Source organism: Pan paniscus, chromosome 20, assembly GCF_029289425.2.
Source record: "Pan paniscus chromosome 20, NHGRI_mPanPan1-v2.0_pri, whole genome shotgun sequence".
In the NCBI taxonomy this organism is placed as follows: domain Eukaryota; kingdom Metazoa; phylum Chordata; class Mammalia; order Primates; family Hominidae; genus Pan; species Pan paniscus.
Genome location: NC_073269.2, coordinates 15,515,941 through 15,538,079, shown reverse-complemented (window position 1 = coordinate 15,538,079; position 22,139 = coordinate 15,515,941). Strand labels below are relative to the sequence as shown.

The 22,139-nt window shown below is 49.7% G+C and overlaps 1 protein-coding gene across 2 annotated transcripts in view; it reads right to left on the bottom strand.

The window, feature by feature from the left end:
* Positions 1–17,182, bottom strand: part of SLC44A2 (solute carrier family 44 member 2 (CTL2 blood group)) — a 42,580-nt gene extending 25,398 nt beyond the window's left edge. The window contains exon 1 of one of the 2 annotated variants that reach the window (XM_063599871.1): positions 17,054–17,182. In XM_063599871.1, coding sequence (XP_063455941.1) covers positions 17,054–17,084 — 31 coding nt within the window. In that variant the 5' untranslated portion in view covers positions 17,085–17,182. The remainder of the gene's footprint in view (positions 1–17,053) is intronic. The other variant, XM_008961840.4, reaches the window with a different exon arrangement.
* Between the last annotated feature and the right edge of the window lie 4,957 nt (positions 17,183–22,139).

Here is a 22,139-nt window from a genome sequence, read left to right as displayed (position 1 = left end):
GGTGTGAGCCACTGTGCCCGGCCAAAATTTTAAAAAACTAGCTGGGCATGATGTGCCTGTAGTCCCAGCTACTGGGGAAGCCTAGGGTGGGAGGATCACGTCAGCCCGGGAGGTTCAGGTTCAGGTTTCAGGGAGCTCTGATTGCGCCACTGCCCTACAGCCTGGGTGACATAGTGTGACCCTGTATCAAAAAAAAAAAAAAAAAAAAAGAATTGTATACATGATACATGTAGAATTTGCAGGGAAAGGATAAATTCTTTATTCAGTAGCCCTGAATGTATATTAGGAAGAAAAGGCCAGGCATGGTGGCTCATGCCTGTAATCCTAGCACTTTGGGAGGCCGAAGCAGGCGGATTGCCTGAGCTCAGGAGTTTGAGACCAGCCTGGGCAACACGGCGAAACCCTGCCTCTACTAAAATACACAAAAAAATTAGGCGAGCATGGCCGGATCACGAGGTCAGGAGATCGAGACCATCCTGGCTAACACGGTGAAACCCCGTCTCTACTAAAAATACAAAAAATTAGCCGGGCGTGGTGGCGGACACCTGTAGTCTCAGCTACTCCGAAGGCTGAGGCAGGAGAATGGCGTGAACCAGGGAGGCGGAGCTTGCAGTGAGCCGAGATGGCGCCACTGCACTCCAGCCTGGGCAACAGAGCACGACTCCGTCTCAAAAAAAAAAAAAAAAAAAAAGGCCGGGCGCAGTGGCTTACACCTGTAAACCCAGCACTTTGGGAGGCGAAGGCGGGCGGATCACAAGGTCAGGAGATCGAGACCATCCTGGCTAACATGGTGAAACCCCATCTCTACTAAAAATACAAAAAATTAGCCGGGTGTGGCAGCATGTGTCTGTAGTCCCAGCTACTCGGGAGGCTGAGGCAGAAGAATGGCGTGAACCCGGGAGGTGGAGCTTGAAGTAAACCGAGACTACGACACTGCACTCCAGCCTGGGCGACAGAGCGAGACTCCGTCTCAAAAAAAAAAAAAAAAAAAAAAAAAAAAAAAAATTAGCCAGGCATAGTGGCAGGCGCCTGTAGTCCCAGCTACTCGGGAGTTTGAGGCAGGAGAATGGCATGAACCCGGGAGGTGGAGGTTGCAGTGAGCCGAGATCACGCCACTGCACTTCCAGCCTGGATGAGAAGAGTGAAACTGTCTAAAAGAAAAAAAATTCCACATGGATTAATCACGCAAACATAGAAAACTCAAAACTATTACAAGTATGAAGGGAAAGCATAAGAGAATACTTCTACCATCAGATAGGCAGTAAGACCGGTAAAGCCAGAAGGCAGAGAGACAAGGGAGTACCGGAAGTTTCTGGTGTCAGCTAGAATGGCAGAGGGTGAACGGCCGCATAGAGACAGCCAGTGGTGAGCAAAGAGAACTCACTACCTTTCAGATCCTCTCCACCATACTGGAGGCCATTTCATCAACCCATTTTATAGCAGAGAGAACCGAGGCTCAGGAAAGGGAAGGGCTTTGCTAGTCACTTGAGCGGTCCGTTCCCAGTCTAGGTTTGATGAGTACGTGGGAGCCACGGAGGGTGTTTGAGCAGGAGCATGACAGGGCCGCGCCAGGGAGGGAACACATGAGGGAGTCTCAGCTGTCTCAGGAAAAGATTGGGGAGCCTGAGGGTTTGGTGCCATGAATGGTAAAGCTGGGACATGCCTAGCTGTGTGAACTTGAGTTACTCCTCTGTGAGATGGAGCTGAAAATGCAGAGAGAAGTGCCTGGCATACACTTGGCTCAAGGCCTGGCTTTGTGGGCTCTCAGGAAAGAGGGAACATTGGTAATATCTTGTGATGGGTTCCATTAGCTCTTATTAACATTAGCTGGGTGGGGACGAAGGGAGGCGAACAGCAAATACTAATGGTTTCTGCCCTGGGAGCCTAATCTAAACCCCGCAGGATGGGAACTCGCTATATCTTTGCAACAATGCTGCAAGATAAGAAGAAGAACAAGGGCTGGGCGTGGTGGCTCATGCCTGTAATCCTAGCACTTTGGGAGCCCGAGGCGGGTGGATCACGAGGTCAGGAGATCCAGACCATCCTGGCTAACACGGTGAAACCCCGTCTCTACTAAAAATACAAAAATTAGCCGGGCGTGGTGGCAAGAGCCTGTAGTCTCAGCTACTCAGGAGGCTGAGCCAGGAGAATGGCGTGAACCCGGGAGGCAGAGCTTGCAGTGAGCCGAGATCGCGCCACTGCACTCCAGCCTGGGCGACAGAGCAAGACTCAATCTCAAAAAAATAAAAAATAAAAGATAAGAAGAACAAGCTGGGCGTGGTGGTCCGTGCCTGTAGTCCCAGCTACCAGGGAGACTGAGGTGGGAGGATGACTGGAGCCCAGGAGTTATAGGCTGCAGTGAGCTGTGATGGCACCATTGCACTACAGCCTTGGCAACAGAGCAAGACCCAGTCTCTATTTTTTTTTTTTTTTTTGAGACAGGCGCCCACCACCATGCCCAGCTAGTTTTTGTATTTTTAGTAGAGACAGGGTTTCACCATATTGGCCAGGCTGGTCTTGAACTCCTGACCTCAGGTGATCCGCCCACCTCAGCCTCCGAAAGTGCTGGGATTACAGGCGTGAGCCACTGTGCCGGGCCCCGGTCTCTAAAAATAAAAGTAAAAATAGAGACAGGACATGGTGGCTCAATCCTGTAATCCTAGCACTTTGGGAGGCCAAGGTGGGTGGATCACTTGAGTCCAGGAGATCAAGAGCAGACTAAGCAACAGGCAAAACCTCGTCTCTACAAAAACAACAAAACAAAACAAAACAAAAAAACAAAAATTAACTGGGCGTGGTGACATGCCTTTGTAGTCCCAGCTACTTGCAAGCCTGAGGTGAGAGAATCTTTGAGCCGGGGGAGACGGAGGTTGCAGAGGGCTCAGATTGCGCCACTGCACTCCAGCCTGGGAAACAGAATGAGTCCCTGTCTTTTTCACTGTGTATATTGAACACAGTTTCGCTCTGTTTCAATAAATAAACAAACATAATAATAAAATGTTACATGGTTCACCTCATTTCATCCTTTTTTTTTTTTTTCTTTGGAGACAGGGTCTCACTGTCACCCAGGCTGGAAAGCAGTGGCACCATCTTGGCTCACTGCAGCCACGACCTCCAGGGCTCAAGTGATCTTCCACCTCAGCTGGCACATGTCACCATGCCCGGCTAATTTTTGTATTTTTGGTAGAGACAGGGTTTCGCTATGTTGCCCAGGCTGGTCTCTAAATCCTTGGCTCAGGCAATCCCGCTTTGGCCGCCCAACGTGCTGGGATCACAGGTGTGAGCCACCATGTCCAGCCCGCCTCATTTCATCTTTACAGCACCTCCTATCATTATCCCCATTTGACAGACAGATCAACTTAGGCCTAGAGAGAAAGAAGGTGCCCATGGTGTGAAAGATTTCAATCAGCAGACCCAAGCTGTCCAGCTCCCAAGTCAATGTTTGGACAGTTAACCTTCCAACAACACGTTTGAGCTTCATGGTTCCCCTTAAACACAATTTTCTTCTGCCTCTGTTACCCCTGAGACAGCAAGACCAACCCCTCCCCTTCCTCTTCCTCCTCAGCTCACTCAATGTGAAGACCTTTTTTTTTTTTTTTTTTTGAGACGGAGTCTCCCTCTGTTGCCCAGGCTGGAGTGCACTGGTGTGATCTCGGCTCACTGCAACTTCCGCCTCCCGGATTTAAGCGACTCTTGTGCCTCAGCCTCCCGAGTAGCGGGGACTTCAGGTGTGAGCCACCATGCCTGGCTAATTTTTGTATTTTTAGTAGAAATGGGGTTTCACCATGTTGGCCAGGCTGGTCTCAAACTCCTGACCTCAAGTGATCCTCCCACCTTGGCCTCCCAAAGTGCTGGGATTACAGGCGTGAGCCACTGCACCTGGCCCCTAATTTTTTTTTTTTATTTTTGGTAGAGACAGGATTTTCACCATGTTGGCCAGGCTTGTCTTGAAGTCCTGACCTCAAATGATCCACCTGCCTTGGCCTCCCAAAGTGCTGTGATTACAGGTGTGAGCCACCACGCCCAGCCTCTGAAAACCTTTTTGATGATCCACTTCCACTTAATAAATAATAAATGTATTTTCTTTTCCTTACATTTTAATATTTTTTCCCTTAAAAGGAATGGCAAAAAAAAAAAAAAAAAAAAACGCAATTACTTTTGCACCGACTTAATAACATTTTATTTTCTTTTCTTCTTTTTTTTTTTTTTTTTTTTTTTGAGACAGAGTCTCATTCTGTCACCCAGGCTGGAGTGCAGTGGTGCAATCTTGGCTCACTGCAACCTCTACCTCCTGGATTCAAGAGATTCTCCTGCCTCAGCCTCCCAAGTACCTGGGATTACAGGCACGCACCACCATGCCCGGCTAATTTTTGTATTTTTAATAGAGACGTGGTTTCACCATGTTGGCCAGGTTGGTCTCAAACTCCTGACCTCGGGTGATCCGCCCGCCTCAGCCTCCCAAAGTGCTGGGATTATCAGCGTGAGCCACCGCGCCCAGCCACATTTTCTTTTCTTCAGCTTACTTTATTGTAAGAATATGATATATATAATACAGAGACACAATATGTGTATGTTGACATGTTGTCCGTAAGGCTAAGAGTCAACAGTAGGCTATCACTAATTAAGTTTTGGGGGACTTATATGCAGTTATATGCAGGCCGGGCATGATGGCTCATGCCTGCAATCCCAGCATTTTGGGAGGCTGAGGTGGGAGGATCTCTTGAGGCCAGGAGTTGGAGACCAGCCTGATCAACAGATCACAACCCTGTCTCTACAAAAACTTAAGGCATACACAGATTTCTAATTTCACAGGGGGTTGGTGCCCCTCACACCCATGTGGTTTGAGGGTCAAATGCATTATTTCCTTTCGTTGCTGTAACAAGACACCAATGCCTTGGTGGCTTAAAAAAACACAAATTTATGGACGGCTGCGGTGGCTCATGCCTGTAATCCCTGCACTTTGGGAGGCCGAGGCAGGTGGATCACCTGAGGTCAGGAGCTTCAGACCAGCATGGCCAACGTGGTGAAACCCCATCTCTACTAAAAATACAAAAAATTAGCTGGGCGTGGTGGTGTGCACCTGTAATTCCAGCTACTCAGGAGGCTGAGGCAGTAGAATCGCTTGAAACCAGGAAGCAGAGGTTGCAGTGAGCCAAGATCGCATCACTGCACTCCAGCCTGGGCAACAAGAGCAAAACTCGTCTCAATAATAATAATAATAATAATAAATAAAAAACACAAATTTATTATCTCACAGCTCAGGAGGACAGAAGCACAAAATGCATCTCACTGGGCTACAATCGATGTGTAGGCAGGGCTGTTTCTTTCGGAGATTTTAGGGGAAAATCTGTTTCCTTGTCTGTTTCACCTTCTAGAGGCCGCCCACATTCCTTGGCTCCCGGCCACTTCTTCCATTTTTAAAGCCAGCAATCACATCAAACCCACCTCGCTTCCGTTGTTCCATGTCCTCCTCTGACTCTGCTACCACCCTCTTCCATTTTTCTTAAAGAGACGGGGTCTCACTATGTTGCCCAGGCTGGTCTCAAAGTCCTGGGTTCAAGCAGTCCTCCTGCCTTAGCCTCCCAAAGTGCTTGAACTACAGGCATGAGCCACTACACCCAGCCAAAGTCTTCAACTTGGCCAGGCGCAGTGGCTTACACCTGTAATCCCAGCACTTTGGGAAGTCAAGGCAGGCAGATTACTTGAGGTCAGGAGTTTGAGACCAGCCTGTCCAACGTGGTGAAACCCCATGTCTACTAAAAATACAAAAAATTAGCCGGGCATAGTGGTGGGCGCCTGTAGTCCCAGCTACTCGGGAGGCTGAGGCAGGAGATTTCACTTGAACCCAGGAGGCAGAGGTTGTAGCAAGCCAAGATTGCGCCACTGCACTCTAGCCTGGGTGACAGAGCAAGACTCCATCTCAAAAAAAAAAAAAAAGAAAGAAAATAAAAAATAAAAAATAACTATATTATCTGGGTGTGGTGGTGCATGCCTGTGGTCCCAGCTACTCAGGAGGCTGAGGTGGGGGAATCGCTTGAGCCCGGGAGGCAGAGGCTGCAGTGAGCTGTGATCACGCCACTGCACTCCAGCCTGGATGACAGAAAACACTGTCTCTAAAAAAACCAAAACCAAACAAATAAAAATAACAAAACAAAAACAACTTCTCCAATCCCCACTAACCATTAGTGTGATCCCATTTCACGACGGGCACACTGAGGTTGCTTGCTCGGACCACACAGCTGGTGAGGAGCACAGCCAGGAGTCAAACCAACGCCCTGCTGGAGCCAACCCAGGCCTTTTCCTTGGCAGGTACTGGGAGAAGCAGAGATAACGTTGCGGCAATGGTGTGGAAGAAAAATTGGGAAAATTGAGCTGTTGGACAAGGCCAGGACTGGGGGAGGCAGCCTTCGGGTGCCAGCCTTGCTGGCTGTGACGGCTGACCCACCCAAGTGCAGTGGGCGTGGGCGATAAGAGAACTGCCACAGCCTGCCCAGTCACAGTGCTGGTGCCAGGACATCAAATGCCACCCAGCCCCCACAGCTTCCGGACACTGGCCAAGTCCCCAAGGGCTGCAGCGGCCCAAGGCCTCACCCGTACAGCCAGCCACTGGCCTCTGCCTTCCCAGAAGTCTGTGCCTGGGGAATGAGCATCGCCAGCTGCCCAGACACCTCTTTTGACAAAGGGTTTGAGGACAGCATCTGGGTGGGGAGGCTCAGAAGGGTTAAGGGCAAAAGATAGAGCGCCTACTGTATGCTGGACTATGTTAGGCACCAAACCAGAGATTTGCTTCTAGAAACATTTAACCTTTTTTTATTTTTTATTTTTTGAGACAGGGTCTCCTTTTTTGCCCAGGCTGAAGTGCAGGGGCGCAATCATAGCTCACTGCAGCCTTGACCTCCTGGGCTCAAGTGATCCTCCCGCCTCAGACTCCCTAGTGGATGGGAGCACAGGCATGCACCACCACGCCCCGCTAATTTTTAATTTTTTTTTTTGCAGAAACAGGGTCTCACTATGTTGCCCAGGCTGGTATAAAATTCCTGGGCTCAAGTGATCCTTCCGCCCTGGCATCCCAAAGTGCTGGGATTATAGGAGTGAGCCACCACACCCGGCTCAGCCTAAGAAGCTTTAAAAAGATCCAGATGCCACACACACACAGAAATTAATAGGTCACAATCTGGAAGGAGACTTCTTGGCTGAGCTACTTCTGAGGTGAAAACAGCTAGCCAAAGATTTGTAGAAGATTCTTTCACATGGAAAGCTAAAATCTTCCATGGACTTGAGGACTTACTTATAATTAGCTTTTAGTCCCCCTGCCAGAACAGAGGGAATTTATTAATTTTATTATGTAAGAGTTTATTTGTTTACTTGTATATTTGAGATGGGGTCTCATTCTGTTACCTAGGTTGGAGTGCAGTGGCACAATGTCGGCTCACTGCAACCTCTGCCTCCTAGGCTCAAGCAATCCTCCCACCTCACCCTCCAGAGTGGCTCGGACCACAGGCATAAGCCACCATGACCAGCTAATTTTTTTGCATATTTTTGGGAAGAAGGGGTTTTGCAATGTTGCCCAGGCTAGTCTCAAACTCCTGGACTCAAGCGATCCACCCACCTTGGCCTCACAAACAGCTGGGATTATAGGAGTGAACCACGATCCCCCCACCTTGGCCTCACAAACAGCTGGGATTACAGGAGTGAACCACTGTACCAGGTCTCTTGTTTGCTTATTTATTTATTTATTATTTTTTGAAATAGAGTCTCACTCTCTTGCCCAGGCTGGAGTGCAGTGGCGCAATCTCGGCTAACTGCAACCTCTGCTGCCCAGGTTCAAGCAATTCTCCTGCCTCAGCCCCCCGAGTAGCTGAGATTACAGGTACCTGCCACCACGCCTGGCTAAATTTTGTAGTGTTAGCAGAGACGGGGTTTCACCATCTTGGTCAGGCTGGTTTTGAACTCCTGACCTCGTGATCCACCCACCTTGGCCTCCCAAAGTGCTGGGATTACAGGCATGAACCACCGCGCCTGGCCTTGTTTATTTTTATAGTAGAAATGAGGGTTTTGCTATGTTTCCCAGGCTGGTCTCCAGCTCCTGGGCCTGACCAAGAGTTTAAAAATCATATTTTATTTCATTTTTATAAAATCATATTTATTTGTTTATTTGAAATGGAGTCTCACTCTATCCCCCAGGCTGGAGAGCAGTGGCGCCATCTCAGCTCACTGCAACCTCCGCCTCCCAGGTTCAAGTGATTCTCCTGCCTCAGCCTCCCAAGTAGCTGGGATTATAGGCACGCGCCACAACGCCTGGCTAATTTTTGTATTTTTAGTAGAGACGGGGTTTCTCCCAGTTGGCCAGGCTGGTCTCGAACTCCTGACCTCAAGTGACCTACCCGCCTGGGCCTCACAAAGTGCTGGGATTACAGGCGTGAGGCACTGCACGCAGCCTAAAATAATATTTTAAAATAATGCTCTCTAGCCTGGCACAGAGGCACATGCCTATAGTCCCCTACTCAGGAGGTTGAAGGGGAAGGATCGCTTCAGCCGGGGAATTCAACCAGCCTGGGGAACATCGTAAGACTCCCTCTCAAAAAAATTTTTTTTAAATTAAAAATAAATAAATAAATATCATGTTCACCTTGGGGATCGATTGGGAAATGGCAAAAGAAAAGTCTTGGCGGGGCGCGGTGGCTCACAACTGTAATCCCAGCACTTTGGTAGGCCGAGGCGAGCGGATCACTTGAGGTCAGGAGTTCCAGACCAGCCTGGCCAACATGGTGAAACCCCGTCTCTACTAAAAATACAAAAATGAGCCAGGCATGGTGGCACATGCCTGTAATCCCAGCTACTCGGGAGGCTGAGGCCAGAGAATCACTTGAACCCGGGAGGCAGAGGTTGCAGTGAGCCAAGATCACGCCATTGCACTCCAGCCTGGGCAACAAGAGTGAAACTCCATCTCAAAAAAAAAAAAAAAAAAAAAAAAAGAAGCCAGGCGCAGTGGCTCACGCCTGTAATCCCAGCACTTTGGGAGGCCGAGGCAGGCAGATCACGAGGTCAGGAGATCAAGACCATCCTGGCTAACACAGTGAAACCCCGGTTCTACTAAAAAAATACAAAAAAATCAGCCGGGCATGGTGGCGGGCGCCTGTAGTCCCAGCTACTCGGGAGGCTGAGGCAGGAGAATGGCGTGAACCCAGGAGGCGGAGCCTGCAGTGAGCCGAGATCGCGTCACTGCACTCCAGCCTGGGTGACTGAGTGAGACTCAGTCTAAAAAAAAAAAAAAAAAAAAAGGAAAAGAAAAGTCTCTAGGGAGAATTCTCTATCAGGGCTCTGCAAATGTTTTCTGTTAAGGACAAGATATTAAAGATTTTAAGCTTTGTGGTTCACATATCATCTCTGTCATATATATATATTTTTTTTCTTTTTTCACAACCATTTAAAAATATAAGAGCCATTCTTAGCCCACTAGCCTTACAAAAACAGGCCACCACCCAGCAATCTAAATATAAGTAACATTAGCCAGGCTCGGTGGCTCACGCCTGTAATCCCAGCACTTTGGGAGGCCAAAGTGGGAGAATCATTTGAGGTCATGAGTTTGAGACCAGCCTGGTCAACATAGTGAAACCCTGTCTCTACTAAAAATACAAAAATTAGCCGGGCATGGTTGTGCATGCCTATAATCCCAGCTATTCGGGAGGCTGAGGCAGGAGAATAACTTGAACCCAGGAGGCAGAGGCTGCAGTCAGCCGAGATTGTGCCCTGCCCTTCAGCCTGGGCAACAGAGACAGATTCTGTCTCAAAAAAAAAAAAATAAATAAATAAGAGTAACATCATAGATCTGTACATTTAAAAAGATTATAGGCTGGGCATGGTGGCTTACACCTGTAATCTCAGTACCTTGAGAGGCTGAGGTGGGAGGATCACTTGAGCCCAGGAGTTCAAGACCAGCCTGGACAACATAGCAAGACTCCATCTCTACAAAAAAACTAATAATGTGTGGTTTTTTTAGTATGTAAATTATACTTCGCCAGGCACAGTGGCTCTTGCCTTTAATCCCAGTATTTTGGGAAACTGAGGCGGGTGGATCACTTGAGGTCAGGAGTTTGAGACCAGCCTGACAAACATGGCAAAACCCAGTCTCTACTAAAAATACAAAAAGTAGCTGGACGTGGTGAGGTGCACCTGTAATCCCAGCTACTCAGGAGCCTGAGGCAGGAGAATCACTTGAACCCAGGAGGCGGAGGTTGCAGTGAGCTGAGATCATGCCACTACACTCCAGCCTGGGCGACAGAGCAAGATTCTGTCTTGAAAAAAAAGAAAAAAGCAACAAAAACAAACCAAATTATACTTCAATTTAAAATGTAGGCTGGGCCGGGCGTGGTTGCTCACGCTTGTAATCTCAGCACTTTGGGAGGCCAAGGTGGGCAGATCACAAGGTCAGGAGTTCAAGACCAGACTGGCCAATATGGTGAAACCCCGTCTCTACCAAAAATACAAAAATTAGCTGGGCGTGGTGGCACGTGCCTGTAATCCCAGCTACTGGGGAGGCTGAGGCAGAAGAATCGCTTGAACCCAGGAGGTGGAGGTTGCAGTGAGCTGAGATGGCGCCACTGCTCTCCAGCCTGGGCAACAGAGCAAGACTCCATCTCAAAAAAAAAAAAAAAAAAAAAAAAAAAAAAAGGTAGGCTGGGTGCAGTGGCTCACGACTCTAGCCCCAGCACTCTGGCAGGCTGAAGCACGTGGATAGCTTGAGCCCAGGAGTTCCAGACCAGCCTGGGCAACATGACAAAACCCAATCTCTACAAAAAATACAAAAATTAATCGGGCATGGTAACTCGAATCTTGTAGTCCCAGGTCCTTGGGAGGCTGAGGCAGGAGAATTGCTTAAACCCAGGAGGCAGAGGTTGCAGTGAGCCGAGATTGTACCACTGCACTTAACCCTGGGTGACAGAGTGAGACCCTGTCTCAAATTAAAAAAATAAATAAATAAAAAATATATATATATACTAATAAAATAATAATACAAATAGGCCCTCCTTGCACATGACAGGGCCCTGGAAATGTTCTTTTTTCCTCAGCTGGTTGCTGGCCAGATAAGGTGTTCACCTTGTGAAAGCTCCTTCAGCCTCATATATTTAGGATCTATGCCCTTTTATGTATGTATTTCCAACTTCGAAAAAAAGTTTAAAATAAATATTCCCTTTGATTGGCTAAATAAAAGACAGCCCATCCACAAATGTACTATTCTATGCTACCGTGAAAAAAGATTGTGCTGGGCGCCATGGCACACACCTGTGATCAGTCCCAGCTACTCAGGAGGCTGAGGCGGGAGGATCCCTTCAACTCAGGAGTTCTAGGCTAGCCAAGGCAACATAGCAAGACCCTGTCTCTCCTTTTTTTTTTTTTTTTTTTTTGAGATGGAGTCTCGCTGTGTTGCCCAGGCTGGAGTGCAGTGGCGCGATCTCGGCTCACTACAACCTCCACCTCCTGGGTTCAAGCGATTCTCCTGCCTCAGCCTCCCAAGTATCTGAGACTACAGGTGCATGCCACCATGCCCAGCTAATTTTTTTATTTTTAGTAGAAATGGGGTGGCTGGGCGCAGTGGCTCACACCTGTAATCCCAGCACTTTGGGAGGCCGAGGCGGGCGGATCACGAGGTCAGGAGATCGAGACCACGGTGAAATCCCGTCTCTCCTAAAAATACAAAAAATTAGCCGGGGGCAGTGGCAGGCACAGTGGCGGGCGCCTGTAGTCCCAGCTACTCGGGAGGCTGAGGCAGGAAAATGGCATGAACCCGGGAGGCGGTGCTTGCAGTGAGCCGAGATCACGCCACTGCACTCCAGCCTGAGCGACAGAGTGAGACTCCGTCTCAAAAATAATAATAATAATAAATGATTGAGGAAGCTTTGGAGGTGTTGACAAGAGATCATCTCCAATGTATATTAGGCAAAACAAATAAACAAAAAAAAGCTGGGTGTGGTGGCCCACGCCTATAATCCTAGCACTTTGGGAGGCCAGTACAGGAGGATTGCTTTAGCCCAGGAGTTCATGACCAGCCTGGGCAACATGGTGAGACCCTGCCTCTAAAAAAAAAAAAAAAAAAAAAAATTAGTTGAGTATCACGGCACACACCCGTAGTCTCAACTACACAGGAGGCAGAAGCAGGAGGATCACTTGAGCCCAGGAATTTGAGGCTGCGGTGAGCTATGCTCGCACCACTGCACTCTAGCCCAGCCTGGGTGACAGAGTGAGACCCTGTGTATAAACAACAACAACAACAACAAAGAATAAAGTATGGTCCGGGGTGAGAGAGCAAGACGGAAACTTTCATCTCAAAGCCGTAACATCTTTTGTATCTTTTGTATTTAAAGCATGTGAATGTATTATCCCTTTCAAAGAAAATAGCCGCAAGAGGCCAGGCGAGGTGGCTCACGCCTGTAATCTCAGCACTTTGGGAGGCCAAGGCGGGCTGATCACAAGGTCAGGAGATCGAGACCATCCTGGCTAACATGGCGAAACCCAGTCTCTACTAAAAAATACAAAAAAATTAGCCAGGCGTGGTGGTGGGCGCCTGTAGTCCCAGCTACTCGGGAGGCTGAGGCAGGAGAATGGCATGAACCCAGCAGGCGGAGCTTGCAGTGAGCCGAGATCGCGCCACTGCACTCCAGCCTGGGCGACAGAGCGAGACTCCGTCTCAAAAAAAAAAAAAAATAGCCGCAAGTAACTACCTTTTCATACATACATACATACATATATATTTGTATGTGTATATATATGTTTTAATATATATGTATATAATTATTTTTTGAGATGGAGTTTTGCCCTTGTTACCCAGGCTGGAGAGAAATGGCACGATCTCAGCTCACTGCAACCTCTGCCTCCTGGGTTCAAGCAATTCTCCTGTCTCAGCCTCCCACATAGCTGGGACTACAGGTGCACGTCACTATTCCAAGAACATTTTTGTATTTTTAGTAGAGACAGGGTTTCACGATATTGGTAAGGTTGGTCTCAAACTCCAGACCTCAGGTGATCCACTTGCCTCGGCCTCCCAAAGTGCTGATATTAGAGGCGTGAGCCACTGTGCCCAGCCAATTTTTGTATTTTTAGTAGAGACAGGGTTTCGCCATGTTGGTCAGGCTGGTCTCGAACTCCTGACTTCAGGTGATCCACCTGCCTCGGCCTCCCAAAGTGCTGGGATTACAGGCATGAGCCACCACACCCGGCCACATGTATATACATATATTTAAATCAGGTGCCAGGGCCTCACTGCAGGCTGAATTGTATTCTAGCAAATGGGACCAGGGAATCTGCTTTTTATTTTGAGACAGGGTCTTCCTCTGTCATCCAGGCTGGAGTGCAGTGGCGCTATCTTTGCTCACTGCAACCTCTGCCTCCTGGGCTCAAGCAATCCTCCCACCTCAGCCTCCCAAGTAGCTGGAATACAGTTGAGCACCACCACGCTCAGTTAATTTTTAAATTTTTTTGTAGAGACCGGGTCTCACTATATTGCCCAGGCTGGTCTCAAACTCATGGGCTCAAGCGATCCTCCCACCTGGGACTCCCAAAGTGCTGGAATTATAGGCATCAGCGACTGCCCAGCCAGAGTCTGGTTTTTGTTGTTTTTTGAGATGGAGTCTCGCTCCATAGCCCAGGATGGAGTGCAGTGGCACCATCTCAGCTCACTGCAACCTCTGCCTCCCAGGTTCAATCAGTTCTCCTGTCTCAGCCTCCCAAGTAGCTGGGATTACAGATGTGCACCACCATGCTTGGCTAATTTTTATATTTTTAATAGAGACGGGGTTTCACCATGTTGGCCAGGCTGGCCTCGATCTCCTGACCTCAAGTGACCCACCCACCTCAGCCTCTCAAAGTGCTGGGATTACAGGTGTGAACCTGTAATCCTTGCCTGGCCAAGAGTCCTTTTTTTTTTTTTGAGACGGAGTCTCGCTCTGTCACCTAAGCTGGAGTGCAGTGGCGCCACCTTGGCTTACTGTAACCTCTGCCTCCCAGGTTGAAGCGATTCTCCGGCCTCAGCCTCCCGAGTAGCTGGGACTATAGGTACACTAATTTTTTGTATTTTTATTATTTATTTATTTATTTATTTATTTCGAGACTGAATTTCACTCTTTTTGCCCAGGCTGGAGTGCAGTGGCACAAACTCGGCTCACTGCAACCTCTGCCTCCCAAGTTCAAGCGATTCTCCTGCCTCAGCCTCTGGAGTAGCTGGGATTACAGGCATGCACCAGCATGCCTGGCTAATTTTGTATTTTTAATAGAGATGGGAATTCACCATGTTGGTCAGGCTGGTCTCGAATTCCCGACCTCAGGTGATCCACCTGCCTTGGCTCCCAAAGTGCTGGGATTACAGGCATGAACCACTGTGGCTGGCATTTTTTGTTATTTTTTGTAGAGATGGGGTTTCACTGTGGTAGCCAGGATTGTCTCAATCTCCTGACCTCGTGATCCCCCAGCCTTGGCCTCCTAAAGTGCTGGGATTACAGGTGTCAGCCACAATACCTGGCAAGAGTCCGTTTTTTAAATAAGCATCACTACTGTCCCCCCGACCCCAGTTTTATTTCTCCATGGTCAGAGTTTATTGTTTTGGATTGCAGAATCTTTTTCTGCACTGCTCTTGCCAAGGGTGGGCTGGCTGGGAAGGATGGCAATGCCCATTGCTGACATCCGCCGGGGCCCAGAGCCATTTCCCCATTTCCCTTGGAACTGCTGCCTTCCTTTAGATATGATCTCTGCTGAGGAATGCACTTCCTGCCCAACCTGGTCTCACCCAAGTCAATGCCTTGGGTTGCTTCTCTATCAGCTCACGGGAAAGCCATGTCCCCAGTACTACCAGCCCCAGAGGCCTCCTGAGCACATCGAGCTTGACAGCCTATGCAAAATTCTTCCCCCACCAGTGAGTGTGGTCCACCGAGTCCTATAGACAAAGACACAGAGCTTCAGAGAGGTCACGGACTCACCCAGGGCCACACGGCTCCTAAGTGTCAGAGCCAGGATTTGAGCCTAGGTTTGTCTGATGTCAGCCCCTAAACTCATGACGGATGGGAAGCCACTGGGGCAGGAGGGTAGGATGAGTGAGCCCCTCTTCCACACCATCCCCAGGGGAAAGCTCCCTTCATCTATCAGGGACTTCATGGGCCAGTCCAAGGCCCCCAGATTTTTGGTTCTGATGTGAAGGAACTACTTCCAAGCTAAGCAAAACCCCTACTTCAAGCAATCAAACCAGATGGCCCCTTTGGCCCCAAGGCAAAATATAATTAAGTAACTACGTGGTTTGTTTGCTGTTCTTTCTGTGTGAAACACACTTCCCCTAAATCTTCCCACGGCTGGCTCAACCTCCAGCCCTTAGTAACCTAAAATAATCGCTGCTGTTTCTGCCACACAAGATCACACGATGTCTTGTTCTTTGCTTCACAACTTACAACAACCTAAAATTACACATTCCTTCCCTTGACTACTCCCTGCGGTCAAGGATTTCACCGGTCTATTCACTGCTGGGTTTCCAGTGTCTAGACCCCTGCCTAAATCGTGCTCAATAAATATTTGTTGATTGAAGGTACTCCCTTAAGCCCAGCAAAGGCTCTGTCTGGCAGGGTCCCCTGTCTCATGTGTGGGCCTGGGAGGTCTGCCTAGCTCCGACCACAGCTCAATTCCATCCTTTGGCCAAATTCAAGGCTGGGTGAATCATATCATTGTCCATTCTGCCCCTCGTCCCTGTCCCAGCCAAACTTCATAGAGACCCAAGACCCCCTCAGATGCTGCCCACAAGCGGGCAAGACCTGGCTGGAACCTCAGGCTGAGACTCTCAGGTCAGAGACAGCCTGCCACACCCAAGGGACACACAGCACCCACAGCCGCTGGGGCTGGGATTTGAGCCCAAATGAAGACCAAGGGGGTCCCTCCAGGGGACTGGGCTGGAAGCTTCAATTGGGGAGGGGGTGCTGGGAGGTGGCCAGGTCCTGCTGCCTCCCCTTGGCTGGGCTCTGCAGGGAAGGTCCCAGCCTCCCTGATCTGTCTCTCCTGGCAGCCTCCTGAGGCCATACAGTCCCTGGGGGCAGGGAGGCACAGCTCTACCCAACTTGTTTTTCTTGAATATTTTCGAGCCGTTTCCGGCCCCCTCCCCGGGGCCCTTCAGTGTCACAGTTTCCAGGAAGTTCTTGTCACACAAAGAGGGGCGCGACAGTGCTTCTTTGCCCCCAGGGTAGTATCACGTGGGGCTGGGGCTCAGTTGGGTCTTGGGGACCCAAAATGGAGAAGAGAAAGGAGAAACTGAGGATGGCAACTCCTCCCACCGTGGGAATTCAGGGGAGGGCGGCACCACAGGACGCTGGTGATGGAGAAGCCCACATCCTGGGCCCATCCCCGGGGCCAAATGCCTGAGGTCGCCCCAAGAGGTTCGCCGGAGGAAGTTCCAGTCGCCAGCACCTCTCGAAATGGGAGGTGGGAGCCGCCAGCCCCTTGCACAGGGAGGGGAAAGTTTCTCAATTTTTTCCTGCTTCCTTCCTGCCCCCTCACCAAAGGCGCCCTTCTTTCCGCCGTTTCCAGGCGGCTGGCCAGACTCGGTGGGCTCTCAGCTGGGTATTCGGTCTGCCCAGTCTTGCCTCAGTTTCCCCATCTGGCCAAAAGCCCCGGACGGCTACTTCTGGCGGAAAAGGGAAGGAGGAAGAAATGGACAAAGGGGATTGGAAGAGGAGGGGGATTTGAGGAGGTCAGGGCCCTGTCTCTTTTCCGAGCCCAGATCGCCGCGCCTCCCCTCCCCCGCCCGCCATCCGAGCCGCCCAGATAACGGGACCTCCCCGGGCGGAGCATGCGCCGTGAGCCCCGGCCCATCAGCCGGAGGGGGAGCTGGGGCTCCCGGGGAGGGGACGCGGGGCGACCCGGTTAGAGCAGGGGGCGTGGGATCCGCGCAGTGTCGGATGCGGGGGCCCGAGCGCGGAGGGCCATCCAGCGGCAGCGCGGGTGCCTAGGGTCTCAGATGTCCCCCTGGCTCAAGGTCCTCCCACCCCCAAGTCAGCAGAGGCGGCCCCTGACCGGAGGCGGCTCCTACCGTAGGCTCCGTTTTTCCGCTCGTCCTCCATGGCCGCGGCGGGGCGGGGAGCGGAGTCCGAGCCAGCGCGACCCCAGCCCGGGCGGGCGGGAGGCTCCGCGGGCTGCAGCGCCCCGCCCCGGGCCCCGGCCCCGCCCCTCCCGCCGGGCCAGCCCCCGCGCGCCTCCTCCAATGGGAGCCTCGAGAGGGCGAGGGCGGGGACCGGGGGCGGGGCCTGGCCCGGGATGGGTGGGGCCCCAACCTTTGTTTCCAGTCTTGGCTCTCAAGTAACCCTCTTGAGGGTGTGCATGGTGAGCAAACAGAGGTCATCCATTCATTCATTCATCTATGCATTTCATCGTCAAGGAGATATTGAGGCTGGGCGAGGTGGCGCGGGCCTGTAATCCCAGCCACTCCGGAGGCTGAGGCGGGAGGATAGCTTGGGCCAAATAGTTCCAGACCAGCCTGGGCAACATAGGAAGACCCTCATCTGTACAAAAAATTTAAAAAATTAGCTGGGCTTGGTGATGCACACTTGTAATTCAGCTACTCGGGAGGCTGAGGTAGGAGGATCACTTGAGTCCAAGAGTTTGAGGCTGCAGTGAGCTATGATTGTGCCACTGCCTGGGCAACCCTGTCTCAAAATAATAATAAGAATTAATAATAATAATAGGCCGGGCGCAGTGGCTCACGCCTGTAATCCCAGCACTTTGGGAGGCCGAGGCGGGAAGATGGTCAGGAGATCGAGACCATCCTGGCTAACACGGTGAAACCCCGTCTCTACTAAAAATACAAAACATTAGCCGGGAGTGGTGGCGGGCACCTGTAATCTCAGCTACTCGGGAGGCTGAGGCAGGAGAATGGCGTGAACCCGGGAGGCGGAGCTTGCAGTGAGCCGAGACCGTGTCACTGAACTCCAGCCTGGGCGACAGAGCGACACTCCGTCTCCGTCTCAAAAAATAAAATAAAATAAAATAAAATAAAAATAATAATAGAAGATGGATAGATAAATAATTGATAGGTAAATATTGATCACCGTGTACCACTGAACATACCAAAAGATGCCATTTTCATTCATCAGATTGGTAAGAATTTTAGAGTTTGATAACATAAAATCAGGTGAGTGAATGCTTTGAAGCAGAATGTTTCCTGGCAGAAAGAGTATATCCAAGTCATGTTCACCTGGTGCGATTCCTGTCTGGCACTGACCCTGGACAAACCACTGCAGGTGTGTGTGCATGGGATGTAGTAACCAAGGGGTGTTCCCTGCAGCCTTGACAGTTATTGTGGAAAAAATGGGTGAAAACAGGCCGGGTGCGGAGGCTCACGCCTGTAATCCCAGCACTTTGGGAGGCCGAGGCGGGCGGATCACTTGAAGTCGGGAGTTCGAGACCAGCCTGACCAACATGGAGAATCCCTGTCTTTACTAAAAATACAAAAAATTAGCCTGGTGTGGTGGCACATGCCTGTAATCCCAGCTACTCTGGAGGCTTAGGAGGAGAATCGCTTGAACCCAGGAGGTGGAGGTTGCGGTGAGCTGAGATGACGCTATTGCACTCCAAACTGGGCAACAGAACTGGGCAAAAAGCGAAACTCTGTCTCAAAAAGAAAAAAAAAAAGAAAGAAAAATGGGTGAAAACATCACTGCACTCCAGCCTGGGTGACAGAGTGAGACCCTGTCTCAAAAAAAAAAAAAAAAAAAAAAAGAAAGAAAGAAAGAAAAAAGAGTAAAGCACGAAGTCATCAGGGAAATGTAAATCAAAACCTCGATGAGATATCATTGCACACCCACCTGAATAGCTAAAATTAAAAAGACTGGTCGAACCAAGTGTTGAGGAAGATGGGAAGCATATGGGGGCTCTCCTACACTGTTGGTGAGAATGTAAAATGCCACAACCAGTTGGAAAACGATCTGGCAGTTTCTTGCAAAGTTAATACCCTAGAAATTGCACTTCTAGGTATATACCCAAGAAAAAGTATAAGTGAAGAAAAGAAAAACCCACAGACACATTCATATAAATGTTCATGATAGCCTTATAGTATCCTTATTCGTAATGGGCAAAAAAACTAGGAGCAGCCCAAATGCCCATTAACAGATCATTGGTGAAGCAAACCATGGTGGGTTTCACCCATACCATGGGATTCTCCTTAGCGATGAGGAATGAATGTTTTCTTCTTTCTTTTTTTAGGGACAGGATCTTGCTGTGTTGCCCAGGCTGGATTGCGATGGTGCAGTCATAGCTGACTGAAGCCCTGACCTCCTCAGCTCAAGTGATCCTCTTGCCTCAGCCCCCCGTTGCTGGGACTACAGGCACACATTATCATGCCTGGCTAATTTCTTTCTTTCTTTCTTTCTTTTTGACAAAGTTTCACTCTTGTTGCTCAGGCTGGAGTGCAATGGTGCAATGGTGTGATCTCAGCTCACCGCAACCTCCGTCTCCCAAGTTCAAGTGATTCTCCTGCCTTAGTCTCTGAGTAGCCGGGATTACAGGCATGCACCACCACGCCTGGCTAATTTTGTATTTTTAGTAGAGACGGGGTTTCTCTATGTTGGTCGGGCTGGTCTGGAACTCCCGACCTCAGGTGATCCGCCCCCCTCAGCCTCCAAAAGTGCTGGGATTATAGGCATGAGCCACTGCACCTGGCCATACTCGGCTAATTTTTTAAATTTTTGTGGAGATGACGGTCTCCCTATGGGTGCCCAGGCTGGTCTCAAGTGATCCTTCTGCCTCAGCCTCCTAGAGTGCTGAGATTACAGGTGTGAGCCACAGCGCCTGGGCCAGGAATAAACTATTGATACAGGCAAAAATATGGATGAATCTCTCCCCAAAAAGCATAATGTTGTGTGAAAGAAGCCACACACTTTTTTCTGAAGTTCTAGAACAGGCATAGCTAATCAACCTATAGTAACAGAACATATATCAGTGGTTGACTTTTGGGGTAGTAATAACTACTGGGATGATAGGAGCAGCTTCTGGGCACTGGAAACAGAATTGTAGTTACATAGCTTAGTTTAGTTTGTGAATACTTGACCTTCTCCCCCATACTCTGCCCGCCTTTTTTTTCTGAGACAGAATCTTGCTCTGTTTCCCAAGCTGGAGTACAGTGGCAATTTTTGTAGTTTAGTAGAGACGGGGTTTCGCCATGTTGCCCAGGCTGGTCTCGAACTCCTGATCTCAGGTGATCCACCAACCTCAGCCTCCCAAAGTGCAGGGATTACAGGCGTAAGCCGCTGTGCCCAACCGACTTCTGCCCTTTTAAAATATGTGTTGCTGGCCCGGCGCGGTGGCTCACGCCTGTAATCCCAGCACTTTGGGAGGCTGAGTTGGGTGGATCACAAGGTCAGGAGTTCAAGACCAGCTTGACTAACTTGGTGAAACCTGGTCCCTACTAAAAATACCAAAAAAAAAAAAAAAAAAAATTAGGCGGGCGTGGCGGCGGGCGCCTGTAATCCCAGCTCCTCAGGAGGCTGAGGCAGAGAATTGCTTGACCCCGGGAGGCAGAGGTTGCAGTGAGCCAAGATTGCACCACTGCACTCCGGCCTGGGTGAAAGAGTGAGACAGCATCTCAAATAAATAAATAAATAAAATAAAATATGTGTTGCTCTTCCCGGTCAGGTCGCCAGCATCATGCTCTTCTATTCCTTTTTTCAAGTCCCTTGTGGGCATGAATGTGGTCGTGGAACTCAAGAAAGACCTGAACATCTGTGGCACCCTCCATTCGGTGGATCAGTATCTCAACATCAAATGAGCTGACATCAGTATCACACACCTTGAGAAATATCCTCACATTTTATCAGTGAAGAACTTCTAGGCTGGGTGCAGTGGCTCACACCTGTAACCCCAGCACTTTGGGAGGCCAAGGCAGGTGGATCACCTGAGGTCAGGAGTTTGAGACCAGCCTGGCCAACATGGCAAAACCCCATCTCTACTAAAATACAAAACTTAGCCGGATGTGGTGGCGGGCGCCTGTATTCACAGCTACTCGGGAAGCTGAGGCAGGAGAGTTGCTGGAACCCGGGAGGTGGAGGCTGCAGTGAGCTGAAATCATGCCACTGCACTCCAGGCTGGGTGACAGAGCGAGACTCTGTCTCAAAAAAAGTTTTTTAAAAAGGACTGTTTCATTCCGGGCTCAGTGGTCCCATACGTGCAGTTGCCAGCAAAGGAGGTCGACACACAGTTGCTATAGCATGCAGCAAGGAAGAAAGCCAGCAGTAGTAAGTGACAGCCCCTCCTTCTCTTCCCTTCCCTCTTCCTTGGTGACCTGTAACCCCAAGTCCCAGCCCAGGACCCCTAACTCCCAATACTTGAAGGGGTTTTGTTTGTTTTTTTACTAATGATGGTTTTGTGGGGTTTTTTTTAAAAAAGGGAAGAGTGGATAAGGGGAATAATAGGGAACAGGTATCCTTTGTTGAGAAAGGGAGAAGAGGTAGGCTGGGAAACTCCAAAGCCTTCCCAGTCCCCAGCACCTGCCGTTCTCACTACCTCCCTGGAGATGGTGGGAGGGAGGGCTTCCTAGGTCTTTCCAGGGTACCATGTGATTCACCTGGGGGTTGAAAGGAATCTGTCCCATGTTGGGAATAACATTTATGATGCAAATATATATGTGTGTGTGTATACATAATAAATAAAAAATGTTACATTTCAAAATGAGAATTTTTAAAATAGTTTAAGAAAAATGGAGGTGGTCCTGCAGATTATAATAAGAGTGACTGTTTACAGCCAGGAGTGGTGGCTCACATCTGTGATCCCAGCACTCCGGGAGGCAGGAGGGTCACTTGAGGACAGGAGTTCAAGATTAGCCTGGACAACACGATGAAAATCTGTCTCTAAGGCCAGACGCAGTGGCTCTCACCTGTAATCCCAGCACTTTGGGAGGCTGAGGAGGGCGAATCACCTGAGGTCGGGAGTTCGAGACCAGCCCGACCAACATGGAGAAATCCCGTCTTTACTAAAAATACAAAATTAGCCAAGTGTGGTGGCACATGCATGTAATCCCAGCTTCTTGGGAGGCTGAAGCAGGAGAATCACTTGAACCTGGGAGTCAGAGGTTGCAGTGATCCAAGATTGCACCATTGCACACCAGCCTGGGTGACAGAACGAGACTC